Source organism: Daktulosphaira vitifoliae, unplaced genomic scaffold, assembly GCF_025091365.1.
Source record: "Daktulosphaira vitifoliae isolate Bord-2020 unplaced genomic scaffold, ASM2509136v1 Scaffold_4, whole genome shotgun sequence".
Classification (NCBI taxonomy): Eukaryota; Metazoa; Arthropoda; class Insecta; order Hemiptera; family Phylloxeridae; genus Daktulosphaira; species Daktulosphaira vitifoliae.
The window spans coordinates 21,980,386-22,000,797 of record NW_026099575.1 but is presented as its reverse complement, the minus strand read 5'-3'; the positions used below and the strand labels follow the sequence as shown (position 1 = coordinate 22,000,797).

General features: G+C 26.5%; 1 protein-coding gene across 1 annotated transcript in view; it reads right to left on the bottom strand.

Moving 5' to 3' along the window:
* Nucleotides 1–20,412, bottom strand: part of LOC126903503 (uncharacterized) — an 89,843-nt gene that overhangs the window by 5,861 nt on the left and 63,570 nt on the right. The window contains exon 3 of the mRNA XM_050681677.1: nucleotides 6,322–7,872. Coding sequence (XP_050537634.1) covers nucleotides 6,322–7,799 — 1,478 coding nt within the window. The 5' untranslated portion in view covers nucleotides 7,800–7,872. The remainder of the gene's footprint in view (nucleotides 1–6,321; nucleotides 7,873–20,412) is intronic.

The following is a 20,412-nucleotide window of genomic DNA, read 5'->3' as shown; positions in this document are numbered from 1 at the left end:
AAAAAAAAAATTTGTCCCGACGACCTATCTTTTATACGCAAATGGCTGCCGTATTCAAAAATATGCTATTTTTGTATTCAAATTATGGGTTTTGTATTTTATTTTAATAGAAGTTGATGTTAATTTTGCAATTATCCATCAATTTTTTAAAATTAAACACTATCTACAGATTTGCATCGAAGCGTTTCTTATGATAGTGATTTTAATCACTGTCAGATTAAATCTATCTGGACCCAACTATGCAATGTCACCACTATGCCGCGACCCCACTGTGCTACCGTTTTTATAATTATCAATGTAAAATTACTAATAATGAAGTTGTTATTAAATTCAATTGTAATTTATGAAAAGTTGTCCATTTATATATTTATTCATTTGAAATTATTGAAATGCTTTTAATAAATTAAAGATTTGAAACTATTGTATTTTTCCGAAAAAATATATGGTAAATATTACATTTATTTGTTATAGGTAATTTTTGAAGTGTTGTTAATAAAGTTAAAATAAATTATTTTTAAAAGTTTTAATTACCATACAGCTGTGTTTTAATACTGAATAAATCCGTAAACTAGAGATTCTGAGTTTATCAATTACAACGAATGAAAGTAGCAAATGAAAATTACATGTCAACATAATGAATCGTTTTAGTGAAAATGTGTTATAACACACAAAGTTCAAAATGAATCATATAAAATGAATTTGACAGTTTTCGCGTTAAATAGTTTTTAATGTTTATCATCAGGGCTTGTAAGTTTATCCATTTATACATTTTGTAAGTGTAATTCTAAAAGCAATTATACCTAAATATTTTTGTTTGATTCAAAACTAAGCAATAAACAGAGTGTTTCAGATCAAACTGACAATGCTTATAACTTTTAATCCAATTATATTTCATTGTAGTAATTTTTTAAAATAATTATTGTCTTTTTAGACAATGCACTACATACTCACTCTATTTCTTAAAACTCTTGTAAGTTGATAAGTATTATTCTAATATAATCACCAATCCGCCAAAATTTTCGTAAAATTAGGTTTAAAAAATTACTATTTTAAATTTCGAAAAAAAAAAACTTTTATTTATTTTATCTTATTACAGATAAATTACAAAGATTATTCTGTAAACGTAATCTAAAAAGACAATAATTATTTGAAAAAAATGTCAACAAAATGACAATATGTTTAAAAATTATAAGTAATGTCATTTAAATCTGAGACATTCGGTATTTAATTTGTAGCATATTAGTAGAAGAACCAACGACAGGAAAGTTAAGGTCCTACAGAATTTTTTTCCGTTGTTATTTTAACCAATTAGTAGTAATATAAAAATATAAGCTTAAAATGTTAATAAAATATTTGCGAATGTGAAAATGTATAGTGAAGTACTATACGATATTTAAGGAAGCCGTATTCTGTGATAATGTTTTTACATATCAACGTTAAAAATAGCAATTTGAAATTGTCAAGAACTATTAAGCTACTAACCCTTGCTTGATATCGTTAATTGCGAACTCATCCGTCTAGAAAACAGATTTTAGTTGCTGTTTTTGTTTCCTAAGTAATTAGTTTGCTGACATCAAATCTCTGTCAAATGTGTTGTTAAGCGATACAGTGGTTTATCATAGTTCTATTCATTTGTGCACATAAAAATTGATTTTTGTTTTTTTCAACAAATAATAGTTTTATTATTATTGTTGGATCAAGTTTTGATGAAACTAAAATGTTTGATGTTTATATTGCACGTGATACAATAACAATAGTATTATCCCGATGTTAATGTGTTTTTGTCACTTATAATACATTACCAGCTCTCCGATGCTTTCACGTATGCATATTGCCTATACTAAACGCCGGGTCAGAGTTTGTTCACATAATCAGTATTTGTTCATATGTAAGATTCCATTAGTCCCTTTACCTGCATAATATTATGCACTAGGTAAACCGATTATGAGGTTTCAGAAACTGTTCAATGCATGGAAACGAATAATTTGAGAATTTTTTTTTTTATTTTATCAGTATACGCATTAGTGAGATATTACCGTGCGAAAATTTATTATCTAAGTACAATTTTTCATATAATTTTATAGCTAAAATATCAGTGATATTGAATAAAATTTTGCAATACATAAATTTATAAGTTATTTTGTGGGTCAATAATAAAATCGACAGAAGTAAAAGACTTTATCTCTACTTAATTAAAGAGAAAACCTTGTTGGCTTCTTCAAACTATTATATTATTAATTTTTGTTATTTATATTGGAATATTTTTTTCATTATAGTTGTAGTATTTTTTTGAAAGGATATTTTACTACTATATCAATTTAAAAAAGAAAAAACAGTAAATGTTGGTTAAAATTTAAATAAAATAAATGTTAGTGATGTTAGTCAACCATATAAAATATTTTAGTTTGTTAGCTTAGATGAAAATTTGAGAAGTTTTTTAAGAAAGTTTATTGGTTTTATTCATGATGAGTTTTATTTATGTATATCCTTGAAAATTTTCAACTCACACTGGATTGATTTTGTTGGTTTATGCAAAAGAAAAAAACTGATTTTAATCTAGTTGAACTTGAAAACCCTCTAAATATTAGAAATTTAAACAATTATCTCAAAATTACGCTACCATAATCAATTGTATTTTCAAACTACTATAATTTTTTTTAAAACTGACTATCATAAAATTTTAGCAGGTATACTAGAGATAGTAAAGTTTTCTTTAAAATATTTTTTATGAAAATTCAATTAATAACCTTAATATATGAAAGATTAAAAAAAGACCATGTGTGTAAAAATTAAAAATTCAACATAATTTTTGAAAATGTTAAGGAACATTTGACAACTCTAACCTGTATTAAATAAAAATTTTCGAAATATATTGCACTATTAAAAAAAAGTATTACAATTGTTATAATGCGATTAAAAAAAAATTTTTTATTTTCAATTTTTGAAAATGTTTTGAGACGTTTGACAAACCGAAACTTAAAATCAATTATAAGTACTTTATGATAGGAAAAATAAAAATGTCTCAATAATATTTTTTCTATGGGGTACTTGATTTTAAAATGTGCTATTTTAACAAAAAATTAAATTTCATATCAAAGAATTTTTTTAGTATAGTGATATTACTGAATATCACTATCAAATATTATCTATACTTAACCCAACTATGTCGTGTCCCTGTGCTGATTTTTTTTAGAATTATATTTCTCTGATTACTTGTACTTAACTTTAAGAAAACTTAAAAATCCTTTTTTTTTGCTATAAATTTGACTTATTTAAACCATAGCGAATAGAAAACTTTTTAAATACAAATTTAGAATATCAAGCAATTATTTGAGTGCTTTGATAAATTAAGTTCATATTTTATTCCATAACCAAAATAAAAAATTCTTATTCTAATCGGTAATATTGATGAGACATAAAGAAAGGTCATAACTTATTAAGAGTTTTTAAATCTTTACGTTTGATTACAAGATTACTTAAATATTATTATCAATTTTTGATGAAAGGCGATTGTGATAAAGATAATAAAGATGCCTGATTAATATTTCAATCATTTATTTTGATTAGATTTGGCAGGTAATTATTTTTATTCTAGTGTTGTTGCTTGGAGATAATATCAACTTTTAGCTGTTATGATTTGTGGATTTAAGGGTCCGAGTATTTCGTTTTTCATCAAAGCGCTATATGTGATTATTATAATGATAAATTGCACGTCATGTACTAAATGTGTGCATTACATGCAAAATAATTACAACTGTACATTAACAGGTCAACAATACATTATTTATATCACGTAGTTGTTATTTTGAATAACTAGCCGTGAGGCTTTATTGTTATAATAAGTAGAAATAATTTTAATGGAAGTATAGACATTTGTCAATGTTTATCAAGAGTTAGCATTACAACTTGTTTATTGTTATGATAGTTGAACTGACATTTAATCAATTTTAATGATTACCTATATGGTTGAAATTACGTTACATTTATTAGTTTTGAAAACATTTTAACTAAAAGTTTAATTAAAGAAAAAAAGTCATATGTAGAACATTAAATGAGAAAATAGTAATTTTTTTGAACCAATTAATATAAAAATAATAATATCACTCTAAATTACAAAGAGTAGTTTATTCTTAAATATTGAAATAAAACGAAAAATATAAAATTATTTGTGGGATAGTATTGCCGCTTTTGTAAAGAATATTATCCCTATAGATGGTAATCAGAATACTTACGACTCTACCAGCCGTAACAGGCGATAAATAAGGATGTGTCAGATCGTCAGCCGGTGTAAAATGTTGTCAGTAGGTATAAGGAATCCCAAATAAAATATAGGCAGATTATCCCATCACGGATGTACGCGAAAACAACAGGTGAGAGGAAATAACGTAACTAAAGGTGGTGGAGGTCTAAAAAATGAATTGTGGGGAACCAGCTGGACAAACTGTGTGGTAGCTGTCTTACTAGTTATGTGACACTATCCGACGCTTGCAGTATCATTAGTATAAGGAAATCACTAATAAGTTCTAGATTAAATTCGGTTTAGGTGCGACGGTAGGTGTAAGAATAGGTACGTAGAATGTTGGAACATTAACTGGTACGAGTAGAGAATTAGTGGCTTAAAAAGAAGGAAATTCAATATTTGTTGTGCGCAGGAAATCGAACGGAAAGGAGAAATAGGTGAGTAGTAAAAATAATATATTCAGGTAAGAAAAATACAAGAAATATTGTAGGATTAATAATGGATAGGAAGATTAAAATTAAAATAGTAGCCGTACCTATTTTAGGAAGAGGGAAGAGCACTATATAACTTATAAGAATGGGAGTAATAGATCACAGTTTGATTGTTTTATAAAAAAGAGAGAGAGTATAAATCGATTAAAAGATTGTTAATTTATCTCTGACGTGAGTGTGACAACACCGTATAGATTGATAATAATGGATCTGTGGTGTAATGAGAAGAATGTATACAAAAAAAAAAAGTACACAGAAAGCGAGAAAGCAAGGATTAAATGGAGGAAATTAAAGGAAGAAGAAAAAAAAAAGTTTTAAAAGATGGTCAATGTTGAGGGAAATAGATATGTATGTGAAATAGAATTACCGCTAATGTAATGATTATCACGAAAGATGTTTTTTTGAGAGTAAGAGTACTGTAAGTGAATTCCAATATATAAAGAATCACGGTGATGAGACGAGTAAGTCCAGAGAATTATAGCAAGTAAGACAAATTAATTTAAAGAATGCAAGAGGAGAAGAAGGTGAGGGGATTGAATAGAGTAAATAGTTTGTGGAAAGAAGGAAAAGATGCAGTAAGTAAGGCAAAGTTTAATAGGTATGATGAGTTGCACAATAAGTTAGGATTAAACAAAGGTCAACAAGATAGATAAGGTTACATAAAACGATCCGAGGATTTTTAAAATGTATGGCCTATTAGAGTGTGTTAGCGAATGCTGTGGATGTGAAAAATAGTGGAAATAATATTGAATGGAATGAAGAACTAATAAATTTAATTAGTGAAGATGAGGTATAAGAAGCTTTAAGATCGGTGAAAAACAAAAAAGGAGTAATACTTAAAGAAGTGCCAGTGAAAGTGAGAAAAATATTAAAGGATCTAAGCATAAGGTGGTTGAGAAATTTTTTTAATACATTTTTAATAGAAGAGTTAATGGAGGAAAATTTTTACTTGTATTTAAATCAAAGAAGACATACAGAATCCTGAAAATGATATAGACATAAAGCTTATGAGTCACAGTATGAAGATTTGGAAAAAGATGATAGAATAAGAAATGAGGTAACGGTAATTTAAAATCAGTTTTTTACCTGAAAAGTCAACGATGAAATCATTATTTTGTGTGAAACAGCTTATAAAAAAGTAAAAGGAAAAGAAGTATAAGTATAAGTATAAGAAAAAGTATAGTCTTCATAGATTATGAGAAGGCGTATAAAAGAGCTGATATTGGTGTCGGCGTGAATGAAAAAAGGAGTTTCAAAAGCGTATATTGATGTAATAGAGGATACGTATGAAAGCACTTGTATTAGGGTAAAAAGTGTGTGTGATGAAACAGAGGATTTTAGAGTAAAAGTAGGTATATACCGTATAATGCATGAAATTAATATATATATATAAAAGAATAAATCCAATGGTTTCTGTATATATGATATTTTCCTACCCAAGTCAACATTGACTTTTTAAACATTTTATTTCACCGAAAAATTATATTGCAGAAATATAAAAAAACTAAGTTGTTCATTGAAGAATATCTCAATACTTGATTGATTATTTTATAATGAAAGTTTTTAAGATTTGAATATTATAATACTCACTTGTGAGTCGAACTAGACATATGTGGTTCAATCTGTTTCATTGGACTATTTTTTTCTGAACCAATTTCTTTGGCTGGTACAAGCTCTTCTTCTTTATGTTGTTTTTTTATTGCTACTGATTGAGCGTAGTCTGGAGGATCTGGTCTACTTGTATTACTGTGATTTTCTGGTTGTTTTTGCGGTGACGTCAATTGTTGTTGTTGGACAATTTCAGCAGTCTTATGATTCATTTCAATTTTTTCGTACATGTCGAATTGGCTAACAGAATCTGCATACCTAGTAGGGCTACTTTTGGTGCGAATAGCCAAGCCACATAGGAATATTAAACAAAAAGATATCACCAAAATTATTCCTACAATAAGTCCAGGCAATGTGATTCGATCGGCAGCCATTGCTAATCCTGGTGATCGTTTCATAACTATTACTGTGATGTTGGACTTAGAACTACCTGATCTGTTTTCTAAAAAACACGTGTAACTACCTCCATCTTGAATTACTACTGATACTAATGTTAGATTGGTGTATCGTCCTGATGTTACTGATACGCTACGACTAGTGTGGCCAATAGGTTTATCATTGCGCGTCCAACGAGATGTGGGTAAAGGTACCCCGGACATACGACAAGATACCGTAGCGTTGTCTCCTTCAGTAACCATAACTACCGGTGTTACTGGATTGGCATGTGGCTCACAAGCGAAATCATCAAGCTCTAGCTTGTCCCAGCCAATCCTGGCCAATCTTAAAGGCGTTTTACAAACTGGTGGTGCACCGTAAGGCACGTTCCTTTTAACCATCCACTCGCGCAATGGTCTCAGCTTGCACGAACAATTCCACGGGTTTTCACTAAGTTGGACTCCGTGCAACTTAGTCAGAGACACCACTGTAGATGGTTTGACGTCTCTTAGTTGGTTATTATCAAGTTTTAACCACTCTAACGAGTCTTCTAAGCCAGCAAATGCTGTCGATTCTAGTAGAGCAATACGACATTCAGATAAGTCTAGCTTGATTAAACGAGGTATACGAGCAAAAGCCGAATTTGAAATCTTCAATATTGGATTCATGTTGAGGCGTAATTCTCGAAGTTCAGGTGTTTCTTCAAAAACAGCCGAAGGCACCATTGGTATGCTGTTATGACTTAAATCCAATTCTACTAAGTTAGTAAGTTTTCGGAAAGCATAACGGTCCAATGTCTTAATATGGCACTTAGATAGGAATAGTTTTTGTAAGTTTAATAGATCAGCTTCAATGAAAGCATCCTTACCAATTTTATACAAAGGGTTGTCAGACAAGTCCAGCAATTGTGTACCATAGTCCAAATGTCGTGGTACAGTAGTCATGTTACCGTTAGAGCAGATAGCTGATTCTTTTCCACTACGCCACATACATTCACAAGGTCTAGGGCAATCTGCCCACGCACCACAAAGTACACTGATTGATAAAATAGCCGCTAAACTGCAGGCCACCGAGGATGACAACATAACGTGACCCGACAACCTGCAGCAGACCCCACAAGGCAGACACTCTGGTCATACTTTTAACAAACTCCAATATCTGAAACATCAATGTATCGTTATTTATATATTTTTATTATAATTATATTATTTATAAAATTTAGCATTTATATAAATTAAATTAAAGTTTAACCATTGTGGTTTGATTATTTTAAAAATGACATAATTTATCCACTTATGGTAATTGTTTGTATCAATAGGCAATTAAACCATATATTTTTCTATTATTGTTTCAATAATCTAGTGTTGTCACTAACATTAACGTTAACAGTCGGTGTACCTTACACATAATGAAAAGAGTAGCAATCAAATATTTTACTCATCTCGTTAAATCTGTTTTTTTTTTTATAATTAATTTTTATAGTATGTAAAATAATAAATTAAAATTTCAATCCTAGAGTGACAAATTAAGAGAATTTAGTTTTTATTTAATTTATAAATTTATAAATTTATAAATTTAGTTTTAATTTATAAATATTGCTTAATATAATAATTATAATATATTATGACTGTCTGAATAAGCAACTAAATTTTATATAATCTTTATTATTAAAATGTTTTTTTTTAAATATTTTTTGTAAAATTATTTTTTTATTAATTAATAGTCAATATTTACGTAGTATAAATATATAACTACGACTCAATTTAAGTCGTTTTATATTTATTTTTCTCCACAACATTTGTATGTTTGTTTGTTTTAATTATTTTAACGCACATTCAGTCAGTCAGATTCTTTTTTTCAATAACTTAATTTTTATTATTAAATTTACCACTTTAGTTTATTACTTCAACTATATGTTAGTTGAAGTGATCAAATATAACATATAATATCTGATTTAAGATTTAGTAGATTTTTTTGTTTGAATATATTTTTTAATTAAGTTATAGCAATGAAAATTATTTTCCATTTTGGACATAAAAAGTGATGTTTTATAATTATTTGTAATTTAGTTTTATATATATCATTTCAATTTGAAATTTTTTTTTGTTCCGGTAAAAATATAAAATCGTGTACTGATAATTGTTAATGAAGTTTTTGATAGAAAATTTATCTAGTATTAAAAAAAATAATATACAATAAACTTCAAAGCACAATATCAGAAATGTTTCTCAGTGTTGTTCATGTTTTTTGACTGATAATGCGGTCTACACTATCACTCGTGCGTTCATGAATGAATGAAATGTGATGACTGCACTCAAGAAGAAAAAAACCAAAAGGGAGAACTTAAAGTCAGCAGTAATTTTTTTACATTTGTTTTCGATTATTATTATCTTAAACACGCTCCGACCTAATTGTCTAAAGTTTGTTGCTGAAGTTAAAATTATAATTTACATTTTCAAAGTTTTATTTACTTAATTGAAGTTAAATATTTATTTGATACATAAATTATGAGGTAAAATATTAATATAATCCGAGTTAAAAGTTAACAGGTCACAATATTGACATGTTAAATTATTACTATACAAGCAGAAAAGTGATTAAAAATTAACTATTTGTTAGAATTTAATTTTAATATCTTGATAACATTTATATGCTAAAAAGCATATTTTGAATAAAAGTAAGACTAATTAAATTAAAGTATGACAAACCAGACTACATCACTACACACAGTACATTTATTTCATACAGTTTTTTAACATATTTTTATAAAATACAGTATGTTTAATTCAGGCTTCTTTTTTACAGATAACCAAAAATCATTTAGGCGAAAAATAACATTGCATATAGTTAAATTTTTTACACAAAATTTGTAAAAAGCCATACACATTTAATAAAAAAATTTGGAGTTGTACATTTCATTTTATTTAAGATGAATGTTTTATAAATTATTTTATTCATAAACCTTTATAGATGTTTTATTTTTATAAATTTATTTATTTTCATAACAAATAGATCAATTTTTTTATGAAATAACTAGACGTAAAATATTCAAAACGTTCTATTGTTTTGATTAAAAGTACTATTAAATTTGAATTTAATATAAAATAATTTTGCTATAAAAATAACTGTCTTTAAAACTATGGCTAACTTATATTCGTTTAATACTTAAATAATTATCATTCAATAAATAATATTTTTTAATACGCATTCATATTTAATATTAATTACAAGGGTACAGAATAAAAACAGTTGGTCATTTTTGTACATTTTTCAAGCGAACAAAAACAAAGTAATAATTTTAATTTTAAGAAAATAGCGATGAGTTGAGTAATCCTAAATGATATTTAATGTTAAATGAGAAAGAAATATTTTAATAATATTATTTCTTAAGTAATAAAATTTAATTATCTCTTGGTCGTATTGAAATGACATATTATAACATAAAAATTTGTTGCTAAATATAACGTGTTAACTTAAGAGTTTAAGGGTAAAATATTTTCTATACACTTTGAATGTTGTGTTTAATGATTTGCAATGGGTTTTTTTTGGTACTGATAATTTCAGTTCATTTAACAATTTAAACCCTATCTCTAAATGTTCAATGTTATCTCTTAGCTGGTGATCCGGTTTATGGATTGTTATAACGGTTGCTTTTGTCTATAAAATTTTACACTGATATTATTCATAATCAGATTTAATGATTTTGGTTTGCCAAATTTATGCGACTTTACAATTTTTAGACACTGTTTTAGTATCTAGACTTAATATAAAACTTAAATTACGATACAAAAAGTTACACAAAAAGCTGTATTTATTTAGCTGAATTTCATGTGTGCAATAATTTTTTTTATAGAAGTATAGCATTAGAACTAATTATTTTCATTATTATATATAATTATTTTTCATATTATAATATATTTATATTTTTTTATTATATTAAATTTATATTGCATATTAGTAAAAATAAAGATTTTTATAGTTGCAAATGGCAAGGTTTACCTAGCGCATGTTTAACAATCATACAAAATAAAAGGTAAATTCAGATTAAAATTAAAATTGACAATATAAATTAATAATATATTGATTCTGGCATCCACGCAGTGACTAAGTTAGATAGAAATAATAGAATTTAATTGTCGTTTAATCAACTTTAATTTAATTAAGCCGAGTTTGATATTGAATGGATTAAAATAGAATTTGTTATGAAGACGTGTTGTTTGTATGTTATTCACGGATAAGATGAAATTGAACATACAATAAGGTTCATCAAGATAGAATTCATTGTAACTACTCTTCGAGAAAGAAAGAAATAACTATAGAAATTATTGGATCAGTTCTAACGAGTAACTCTCGATACAGTTAAAATTTCGCTGTAATTTTTCTTATTAAATAATTTATTTAATAAACTACAAAAAACACGTATTTTATTATTCATTTATAATAATAATAATAAACAAAAATTAACAAATGTATTTTATTTTTCAAAATAGCCATTTCATAGAGCTCATCTTAAAAAAAATTTTGATGATCTATAACAACTTTAAGTAAAGTACTTATTGAGTTACCAGTATTGAAATACATAGAATAGGTACGTTGCACGGATGGAGTTTGCATCATAATTATCACCAGTAAGAGCAGTACCCTCCCTCACAACATACCCTCTCATTGTAATAAAATGTTTGTAACTCAATAAGTACTTTATCTAAAGTTGTTATCGACCCATTAAAATATTTTACAAGAAAAACTCTAAAAGAATGATTATTTTGTAATATTGAAAAAATTTAAATAAATAAATTTTTTTTTATTATAAAATATATCCTTTTAACGCAGTCAAAAATTATATAAATAAAAAAATATTACATCAAAAGTTATAAGAGTTGTTAGTTAGATCTGTATTAAATTATATATTTAAACTAAGTTGTTAATTAAATTATGTAATCTGATAATCAAAGGTATAATCCATTTTTTTTTTAAATTCTTGAGGTGTATTTCTGTATACAATCATAAGGTTATTATATTTGCATGTCACTATTTTTCTAATGATTGCCATTATTCGAAGTCAAGATATGTGCCTTTTCGATATCCTTAGTGATATAGCTCTTTTTATAGTAATAAGCGTAAAACTAGGTTACATCGAATTGTGTGTATGGTATGGATTTTTTGACTAGTTAAATTAAATATTATTATATATATTAATTAAGGAAACGATTAAATTTTTAATTATAAAAACGTACACATATATTTAATTAATAATTTTAATAATTTAATGTTTAATATTCTAAACAGAAAATCCATCAAAGCTCTTAACTCTGAAAATAAAGTTAAGACTTCTACTAAATTTATTAAATAGTATTATTATTTTTTTATAGCTTTCAATAGATAGTATATGATAATAGTTCGATAATTATCTTTTATTACAGCTATTATTTTTAAAGAGTAGTTTATAGAAATAATGCAACAAGTTTTCAGGGTATATGAGAATCAATTCCGAGACGTTGAGATATAAAGATCCATACTAAATAGTAAATTATCTAAAATTATTTATAGTGAAATTAAATTTTTCAAGTTTTCATTGCTTTCATTGTTCATTTCTACAGTATTGTTGATTTATTATTATATGCGATTTTCTTAGATTACATACTGCCTCTAGTTCCAAATTTAATTTCGTTTGATGCAATATATTATCCTTTAAGTGCTATGACTTAGAGCTGTAATAGATACCAAAGCAGGACGTATTATTGTATTTAATTACCCAATTCATGGGTGTCTCATTGTACTTTATTATATTCTAACTACATATCTAAATAATTTTGGTTAATGTATTAAATTAAGTATAACTTAGTGGAATTCATTAGTTAAATATTTTTTATAAAGCTTTCATTGTGTAAATATAATATATATATATATATATATATTGATAAATAAAATAAAATCTATATAATTTGTGATAAGTTGTATACGGGTTTATCCGCATTTATAAATTTTGTTATGTTATTCCAAACACATTATCAGCCAGTATAAATTTGTATAAATAGGCTTGAAAACTGAGTTCTAACTGAGACTATTGTATGAGGGATAAAGGGGTTTATTTCACATAAACCGAAAAATATTTCTACACTACTTTATATCCCAGCAACAATTTTCAGAACTTTGGGTACTATTTAAAATGGCTTTAACAAAATATTCAAATGCATAAAAATCCAAACTTTAATGATAATTAATTATTCAATTGTAATTTTATAAATAGTGATCAACAAAAAATTATTATAAAATTTATAATTTTATAATATAAACCATTTAGAGAGTATTAGTATTGAACATTTTATAAACGCATTAGTGACATATAATTGAAAATTACTAGGTTTCTTAAGTAAGTTATAAATTATACAACGAAATCGTGAGCCAATGAATAACTAAACACAACAATTCCATTTTTGGCTACCTTATAACACAAATAACTATTGACAGATAAAGGATAACGGATTATGACGTTTCCTCACCTTATTTGATAATAGATGTTATATATTTACTTAGTTATTATACCTTCAACAATACTCATTGTCATCTAAAGTTGCGTACACTATTCATTTCTGAATACTACCAAATAGAATAAATAATTTAAATTCAGAAAAATTAAAGCTTAACTTTATGATATGATCAATTACTATGGTATCATTTTTATTATTTAAGCACTGCCAACACTTAAAAATGTTTTAAATGTCGATTTATTAATGTCTTTAAGATTTTATTTCGCCATGAACATGTATGTGTTAAATACAAAAAAACACAACAGTATAGACTAAAATTCAAATTACTTTCTTGATCAATATTTTTAAGAATATGCAAATAGTTGTTATTTCATTAACTTAAAAAAATTTACTGTTCAAAAAAAAAAGATTTAATAAGATTTTTAAAGAAAAATCACACAATAAAGTGAATATAGAAGAAAGTTTTTGGTGCTTTTGTAATTCATTATTACGTTTGTGGTTGCATAACTCGTTAAAGTTTTCAATAAATAAGAACACAAGCGTATAATGAAAATAAGTAGAAGAAGAAAACAATGCAAAACCGTTTTCATGTTATTGCGGTACGCATATTACTGTTTTTGATTTATAGAGAACAAAAGAGGTAGTGGCTAAATGCCACAGACAATCGGGTAATAGAAGTATATGCATGTGATAAGACAAGAGGGAATAAGCAATTGAAATTTTGCCAAAAAACTACACAGACATACTCATATATTTGCAGTCAATTTCACATACTAACGCTTAATGTGGTCACTTATGAATTTACTCATATATTGTATTAAGGAAAGATAAAAAAAATAAATTGTTGGAGTCAAAATAATAAATAGAAATTAATAAAAAAAACAATTGATGCAGCGTCTAAATATTACTCAATAATTACAGAAATTCTAGTATTACCATTTTACTAAGAGTATTTAGTCAACTTCCTTAAAATTTAGTTTATGGGCTGGTTTGTAAATTATCACACCAGTCATTTTTAACTTATTCAACAAAATAGTTGCAATCATTATTAAATTTATTTAAAATCATTTCTAAGTATAAAAGTAAATGTCATTGTTTAATGAAATCCTAACATGTATTAATATTTATTTTCATTCATTTTTAATAAGCTATTGTTCGATTTGATGTTAAATTTCTCAACTAAAATATATTGAATTAAATTTTTCTGCTATGGTGAATATTTAAACATATGAGACATTTCTCGCTGGAATTGATAAAACATGCACATGAATAATTTGATTTCAAAATATTGTGTGTGACAAAATAACTAGTTTTATATGTAAAGAATGATTGTTTAACTAACTTCTTGGGAGTTAATAGTTTTCTATACTTAATGCTTTAAAATAAAAAATATTTCTTCTACCCTTTCTTAAAATGTTATTAACTTTTTGAAATGGAATAATATATGTTTAATCAGATTAAAAATAAAGAAATAATCTAACTAAGAAAATGACCTGTCGTTAACAATATTTAAACACAGTACTTTGGAAGTTATTAACATTTTAATATAAAGACTGATGATTAAACGCGGGTCTGTTTATTTTTATCTTTAGTTAATCGTGAATCGCATTACTCCTCTCCATGTATAATCATGTTACTATCTTTTAAAGTCCTGGTAAAAAAGTTGTAATCAACCGGTCATTTTCTTAATTAGCTTATTATCTTAATTAAAATTTGGTTAAGCATATATGTTTCTGTTTAAAAAAAAAAAGTTGATGTAACATTATGGATGAAGGAGGGAGTAGGACCAATTTTTTTTTTTAAATAACAAAATGTAGGATATTATTGATTTAAAAAGAGAAGATAATTTATGTTTTATGCTATTAAAGATATTAGGCGAATCATAGTTAAACAATCGCCTGTAAAGTAAATTAATTATTTAATATATTATTGTTCTTTTTATATTAACAAAATAGAATTTTTCAATTGAATATACAAAATTAAGTAGTTGTAAAAAGTAGAAGTTCAATCACGTGGAACAATATAGAAAGGATGCCAGCTCCAAGTTTAGTTGTATGTACAAAACCGTTTATTATCAAAATATATAGGAACTATAAAGGAAATGCTGGTTGATGAAAGTCGTGGACTTTAGCGTTATAGCCGTCCACTGAGTTGATTAGAACTTTGTATGAAATAGAGTTTGATGTATACATAGATATTGTAAGAAGCTGTCTGTTAAGTTCTTCAATACTCGAATACAATGATGAAAATAACATTAATTGATGTATCTGAACTGTATATAAACTGAATTGGTATTAGTAATAACTTATCTCCGAGTATCTATAAAATGTCAGCGTTCAAAGCGTATATATAAATTATTAATGTTATTTGAGATGCAATCGACTGTATAATACACTCTTCAAGTTTATAAATTATGGATTGTAGCGGAAATGTTAGTTAGTTAATTTAAAATTGTAAAAATACATTATATATCAACTCTAAAATATTTGACAGCCAGAATATGATATATTATGCAGGAAATGCCACGTCTTGAGCAAAGGAAAAACTATCACTAGACTGTGTGATAAAACTAATAATGTCATCCATCTTATACAAAAAATAGGCTTTAGAGATAACATAATTTTCCGTTTATGTACTGAACACTTAGAGTCTGATAAAAATTTATTAAAAATCATGTATATATATATATACATTTTTCAAAAGTGGCTTTAGTTTAAATCCCAGCAATTTCACCGTACACTTATTTTCTGGAAGAAATATCCAATCAAATATATTTATAACAGTGTTAAATTGAATAAAAATCTTATAATAAATGATTACTTATACGTTGATTGTTTATTATAAATATATTTGGCTTAAACGTCGGTGAAATTTATGAGTTGTAAACATTACAGTCAAGTTTGAAGTTAAATATATTTATATATAACACAATAAAAAATGTATTATAATTATATTAAAATACTATTTAAAAAAAAATTTAAACATCCAATAAATTAATAAAATTCTTTACTAAAAGAAATTTCAATAAAAATATTTTATGATGTTATATTTCATAGCCACACTTATGAAATGTTAATAATTTCATGTAGATTAATTAGTTAAAACTTAATCTCATACATACAATTCAATTTACACAATAATAATTTATTATTAGTTACCTAGTTGAAATAAGAATGCTGTTTAGTTGGTAATTAGTAAATAAGTATAAAACAAAAAAGTATCTATAAGTTATTATTTTTGTCTCGTTTTTATTCAAATCTTTTGAAAACATTTATCAAGTAATAGATTTACCTACTTGTTAGTTACTTGCTTTAACTTGAATTTAAAGGTTTGCTAAGTTAATAACCAATTTCAATATATTAAAAATATCAAATGTCAGTTAAAATTTGTTCATACATTCTCATTAGTTCTTAACTTTTTATTTTTAGGTTATATATTTCTGAAGTTAAGTTTACAATTGTAATCAATGTCACATGTGTACATATTATAAAAGTAATTGAAACCATAAAATTAACTCGATTTCACCAAAGATAGATTTAAAAATGTTTCATAAAAGTATTTGAAACATATTTTCTGTCATATTATTAATACTTCCAAACCGTTTCAATAAGAATCTTGAGAGATCCTTAACGACGCAAAAATGATTTTTCTTAGAAAATAATACATCATCCCTAAAGTAATCTTCAACGTAATCCTGTTGAATTAACGTTACAAAAGACTTTCACGCCAAATTTCGATTTATTTTACTGCTAAGTAAGCAAAATATCGTTGAAATCCATACTATTTTCTATATTATATATTCTAAAAAGGAAATAAAATGGAATAAATTTCATTTTCGAAATAATTCGAGCAGTAAATATTTTATTGCATTACTTTAATACAATAACAGGTTACTGTTCTATGTTATCAGTAAAAACGGAAGAAAGTTGTAATCCTGTTTACGACGTTGAAATACCATAAAAATATGTACTGGTATTTAAGTGATTCATTTCCAATGGTTTAAACCTAAACTCGTGCCATGATTACTTCACTGTATATTTTTTAAATTTAATATTTATTTTTGTCCTCTTGATTCAAATTTTTAAAACAATTTAATAAATTCATTTCTTTTTTAATCTAAGTGTAAATACTAAATCACAATCTTTGGTTAGTATAATTTCTCATGAAATAAGTAATGTAGTATGTGTAGATTAGGTTTGTCGTTTATTTATTTTGTTTATGATTTTTAAACATTGACTTGTTTATAATAAGGTAAGTAGCGCATTAGTATTTAAGTATGAATAATTTGAATTGTCGAAGAGTCCCTCGGCAGTCGGCTGAGGGAGACTGTGTTTACAAATATTTAATTTAATTTAATTTGTCAAATGTGCATTATAGAATTTTCTGTAATAATTCATTGTGTCATTACTGAACTTAAACCTGTGTGTGTGTTCTCTTGTTATCCTTGCCGAATAGGAATTCAGTAAAATGTTTTATTTCTAGTTTTAAATGCTAATATGTTTTGTCGTGTAGTAGAGCATATGACAGCACTTAATAAGATATATTTAAAAACTGAGTATTTAATAATGTACGTGACTTAGAATGTTTAGATTGATACATAGTAATCATAAAATGTTTGAGAGGAAATAATTATGTAAAAGCAAATCTCAATCCACAGTTCGTTGAATTTTAGTAGTCACTACAGTCATTAAATGAAATTGATATTTTTCCTCTATTCTATGAGTAAATGCTACCACAGAAACTGTCATTGCGAAATCGGTTTTGGAAATAAATATTTATGTGAAATCGTTGGTACTGGCGGCTATGGCTATAATAATATAAAAGAGGAAGCGAGAAAATTCTTTTACAAGAAGGGTGGCAGCGTTTTTAGCATTTGAAGTGAGTAAATGTAATTTTAACTTTGCCGCCGTCGTCATAGTAAACGAAATTACTGGACCCATGTGGAAACGAGAATGTCAGTCGAGGGAAAAGTTCATGTAAAAATCAGAGAACTCGTTAGACCTATGCGACTTGAAAACGACACTCTTCAAAAAGCTTTAAACATGAACAGTAAAGTCAATGTCGAATACACGCCTAATTGACACTATTGTAAATTTACTAGGCGGTGGATATAATCAGCAGTTAAAAAATTTAACACAAAACAACACCATTTATTTTAAGTATATTAAACTCTACAAGTTTTATTATTTTTTAAATAAAAATTTGTGTCTTTTAATGAATAAAATTATTTTCATATGATCTCAAATATGGTTAATTTTCAATGCATCTAAAATTGATTTAGTTAGTTAGAGGTCGGAGGCGCTTCAGCGAATAACTGTTTTATTGCAAAAATAATACTACTAGATTTTGTGTCCTGGTCTAAATAAACAGCTTTTGAAGTTAATGAGCATTGAGTGCATGTGTGCGTGCATTCTACGTGAATGGTATGACAACAAAAAGTAAAAATGCACGCAGTGTAAAAAAAGTAATAAACCGTGACGTTAAAATGGTAAATTACGTTGTTTTCGAACCGATCCGACAAAAAGCGGTCGCTCTGGGCGATGGTAAAAATAAAATCGTGAACAAATAAAAACGTACGGAGTACTTGTCAAGTCATACAAGACTGCAAGAGGAAGCGGTCGGGGTTGGGAGAAAGAGAGTAAACTGAAAAGTGACTCGTCAGTCGGGTATGTATTATACGTATAAAAAGAACTAAAACCCTTTCTGAAAGTTGAATGGATCGAAGATTATTTCTGTAGAAGGCCGTTTAGTTTTATTTTTGTCCAAACGTAAATTTGACAACGACAATAATTATTATTGATCCCACGAGTTCGTTGATACTATTCGCACTCGTAGAAAAAAAAGAAGTATCTGTTTTGTTGAAGTAGACAACTGAACAGAAGTCAGTTCACAATTGAAATTTTCAAAAATGAGAAGAGTTGCGAGAAGAGAAAAAAGTGATTTTTTTTTATGACTGTATTGCGTGTATACCATATAAGTTTTCATCGGTAGACAGGCTACTCATTTTATATCGACAAGGGAAGTCTGTGTAAAATACAATATGTTCACTCAAGTAGGGGTACCTGTTCATTAAGTTTTGCCGTCGCTGGTAACATTTCAACTTGCCGTCTTTCGACGAACGGTCGCATTACACATCGCAGCACAAAAGATTTATTTGAAAAACGACGATCACTATCTTGTTAGTCTTTTTAGCTGTTTTACGTATGCTGAGAAATACACTGTAGATTTAACGTAAAGCCCATGTAGTGTGATAATCGACAGTATCTCGTTATGAGCACGAACTAAATGTTATACAGTGTCATGATGCGCCAACAAGAAATGCATACAATTTTTATTTATCTTAATAAGATTTTTAGAATATCATGCCTTAGAAAGTTGCTCAGTAAATAGTCCCGTAAAACTAGTCTCGCGCATTTTTATCCGTTACAATAAAATATCAAAAAAAATAACAGTATGAATTGTTCGAGTTAAAAACGTATTTGTCTTGTAGACGAGTATTATTTTTAAGTAGGTCTCAGCAATGATTGTATAAAAAGATACCTAATAAGCAATATCATATTATTTGATTACTGGTAAATAGAATTCAAAAGATGTTTTAATCTCTTAAAACTGCTTGTTAGTTTGTTTGACATAAAAAGTCAGAAAAAAACCTTTTTTTGTCAAAAATATATTTTCAAGTTTCATAATAAAATAATTATTGTTATTGTGACATTGATCTCCATTGTAAAAAGTTACTCATGCTAGTCTTTTCTTGGTAACTGCCATTTGATAACAGTGTTTTATAAACCTAATAGATGGTGGTCACGCTATTTATAAGTTAGAATGTTATTATCGAGCAATATAAATCAGAAATTAATATTTAAACATGAATATAGTATATATACATAATAATTTTATTTTATTGATCTGTAACATGGTTTTCGTGAAAAAAAATATAGTAAACTCCATGTATTTCAGTTTGTTCCCAAAAGATTAAAAAATTTATCAAACACTAACACAAAGTGTAAAAGTTAGAGTAATGAGCAGCGAGAAAATGGGACTCGTAAAAACCTCTTAAGTTGCTCCAGGTACTTATAGATGAGAATTTCTCATAACTAACTGTCATTTAAATGTTTAAATAATTATTATTTAAACTAAACAGACTCATTTTAACACATACGTATTATCTCTTATCTGTATTATAGCTCGAACTATAATTTTACAATTATAA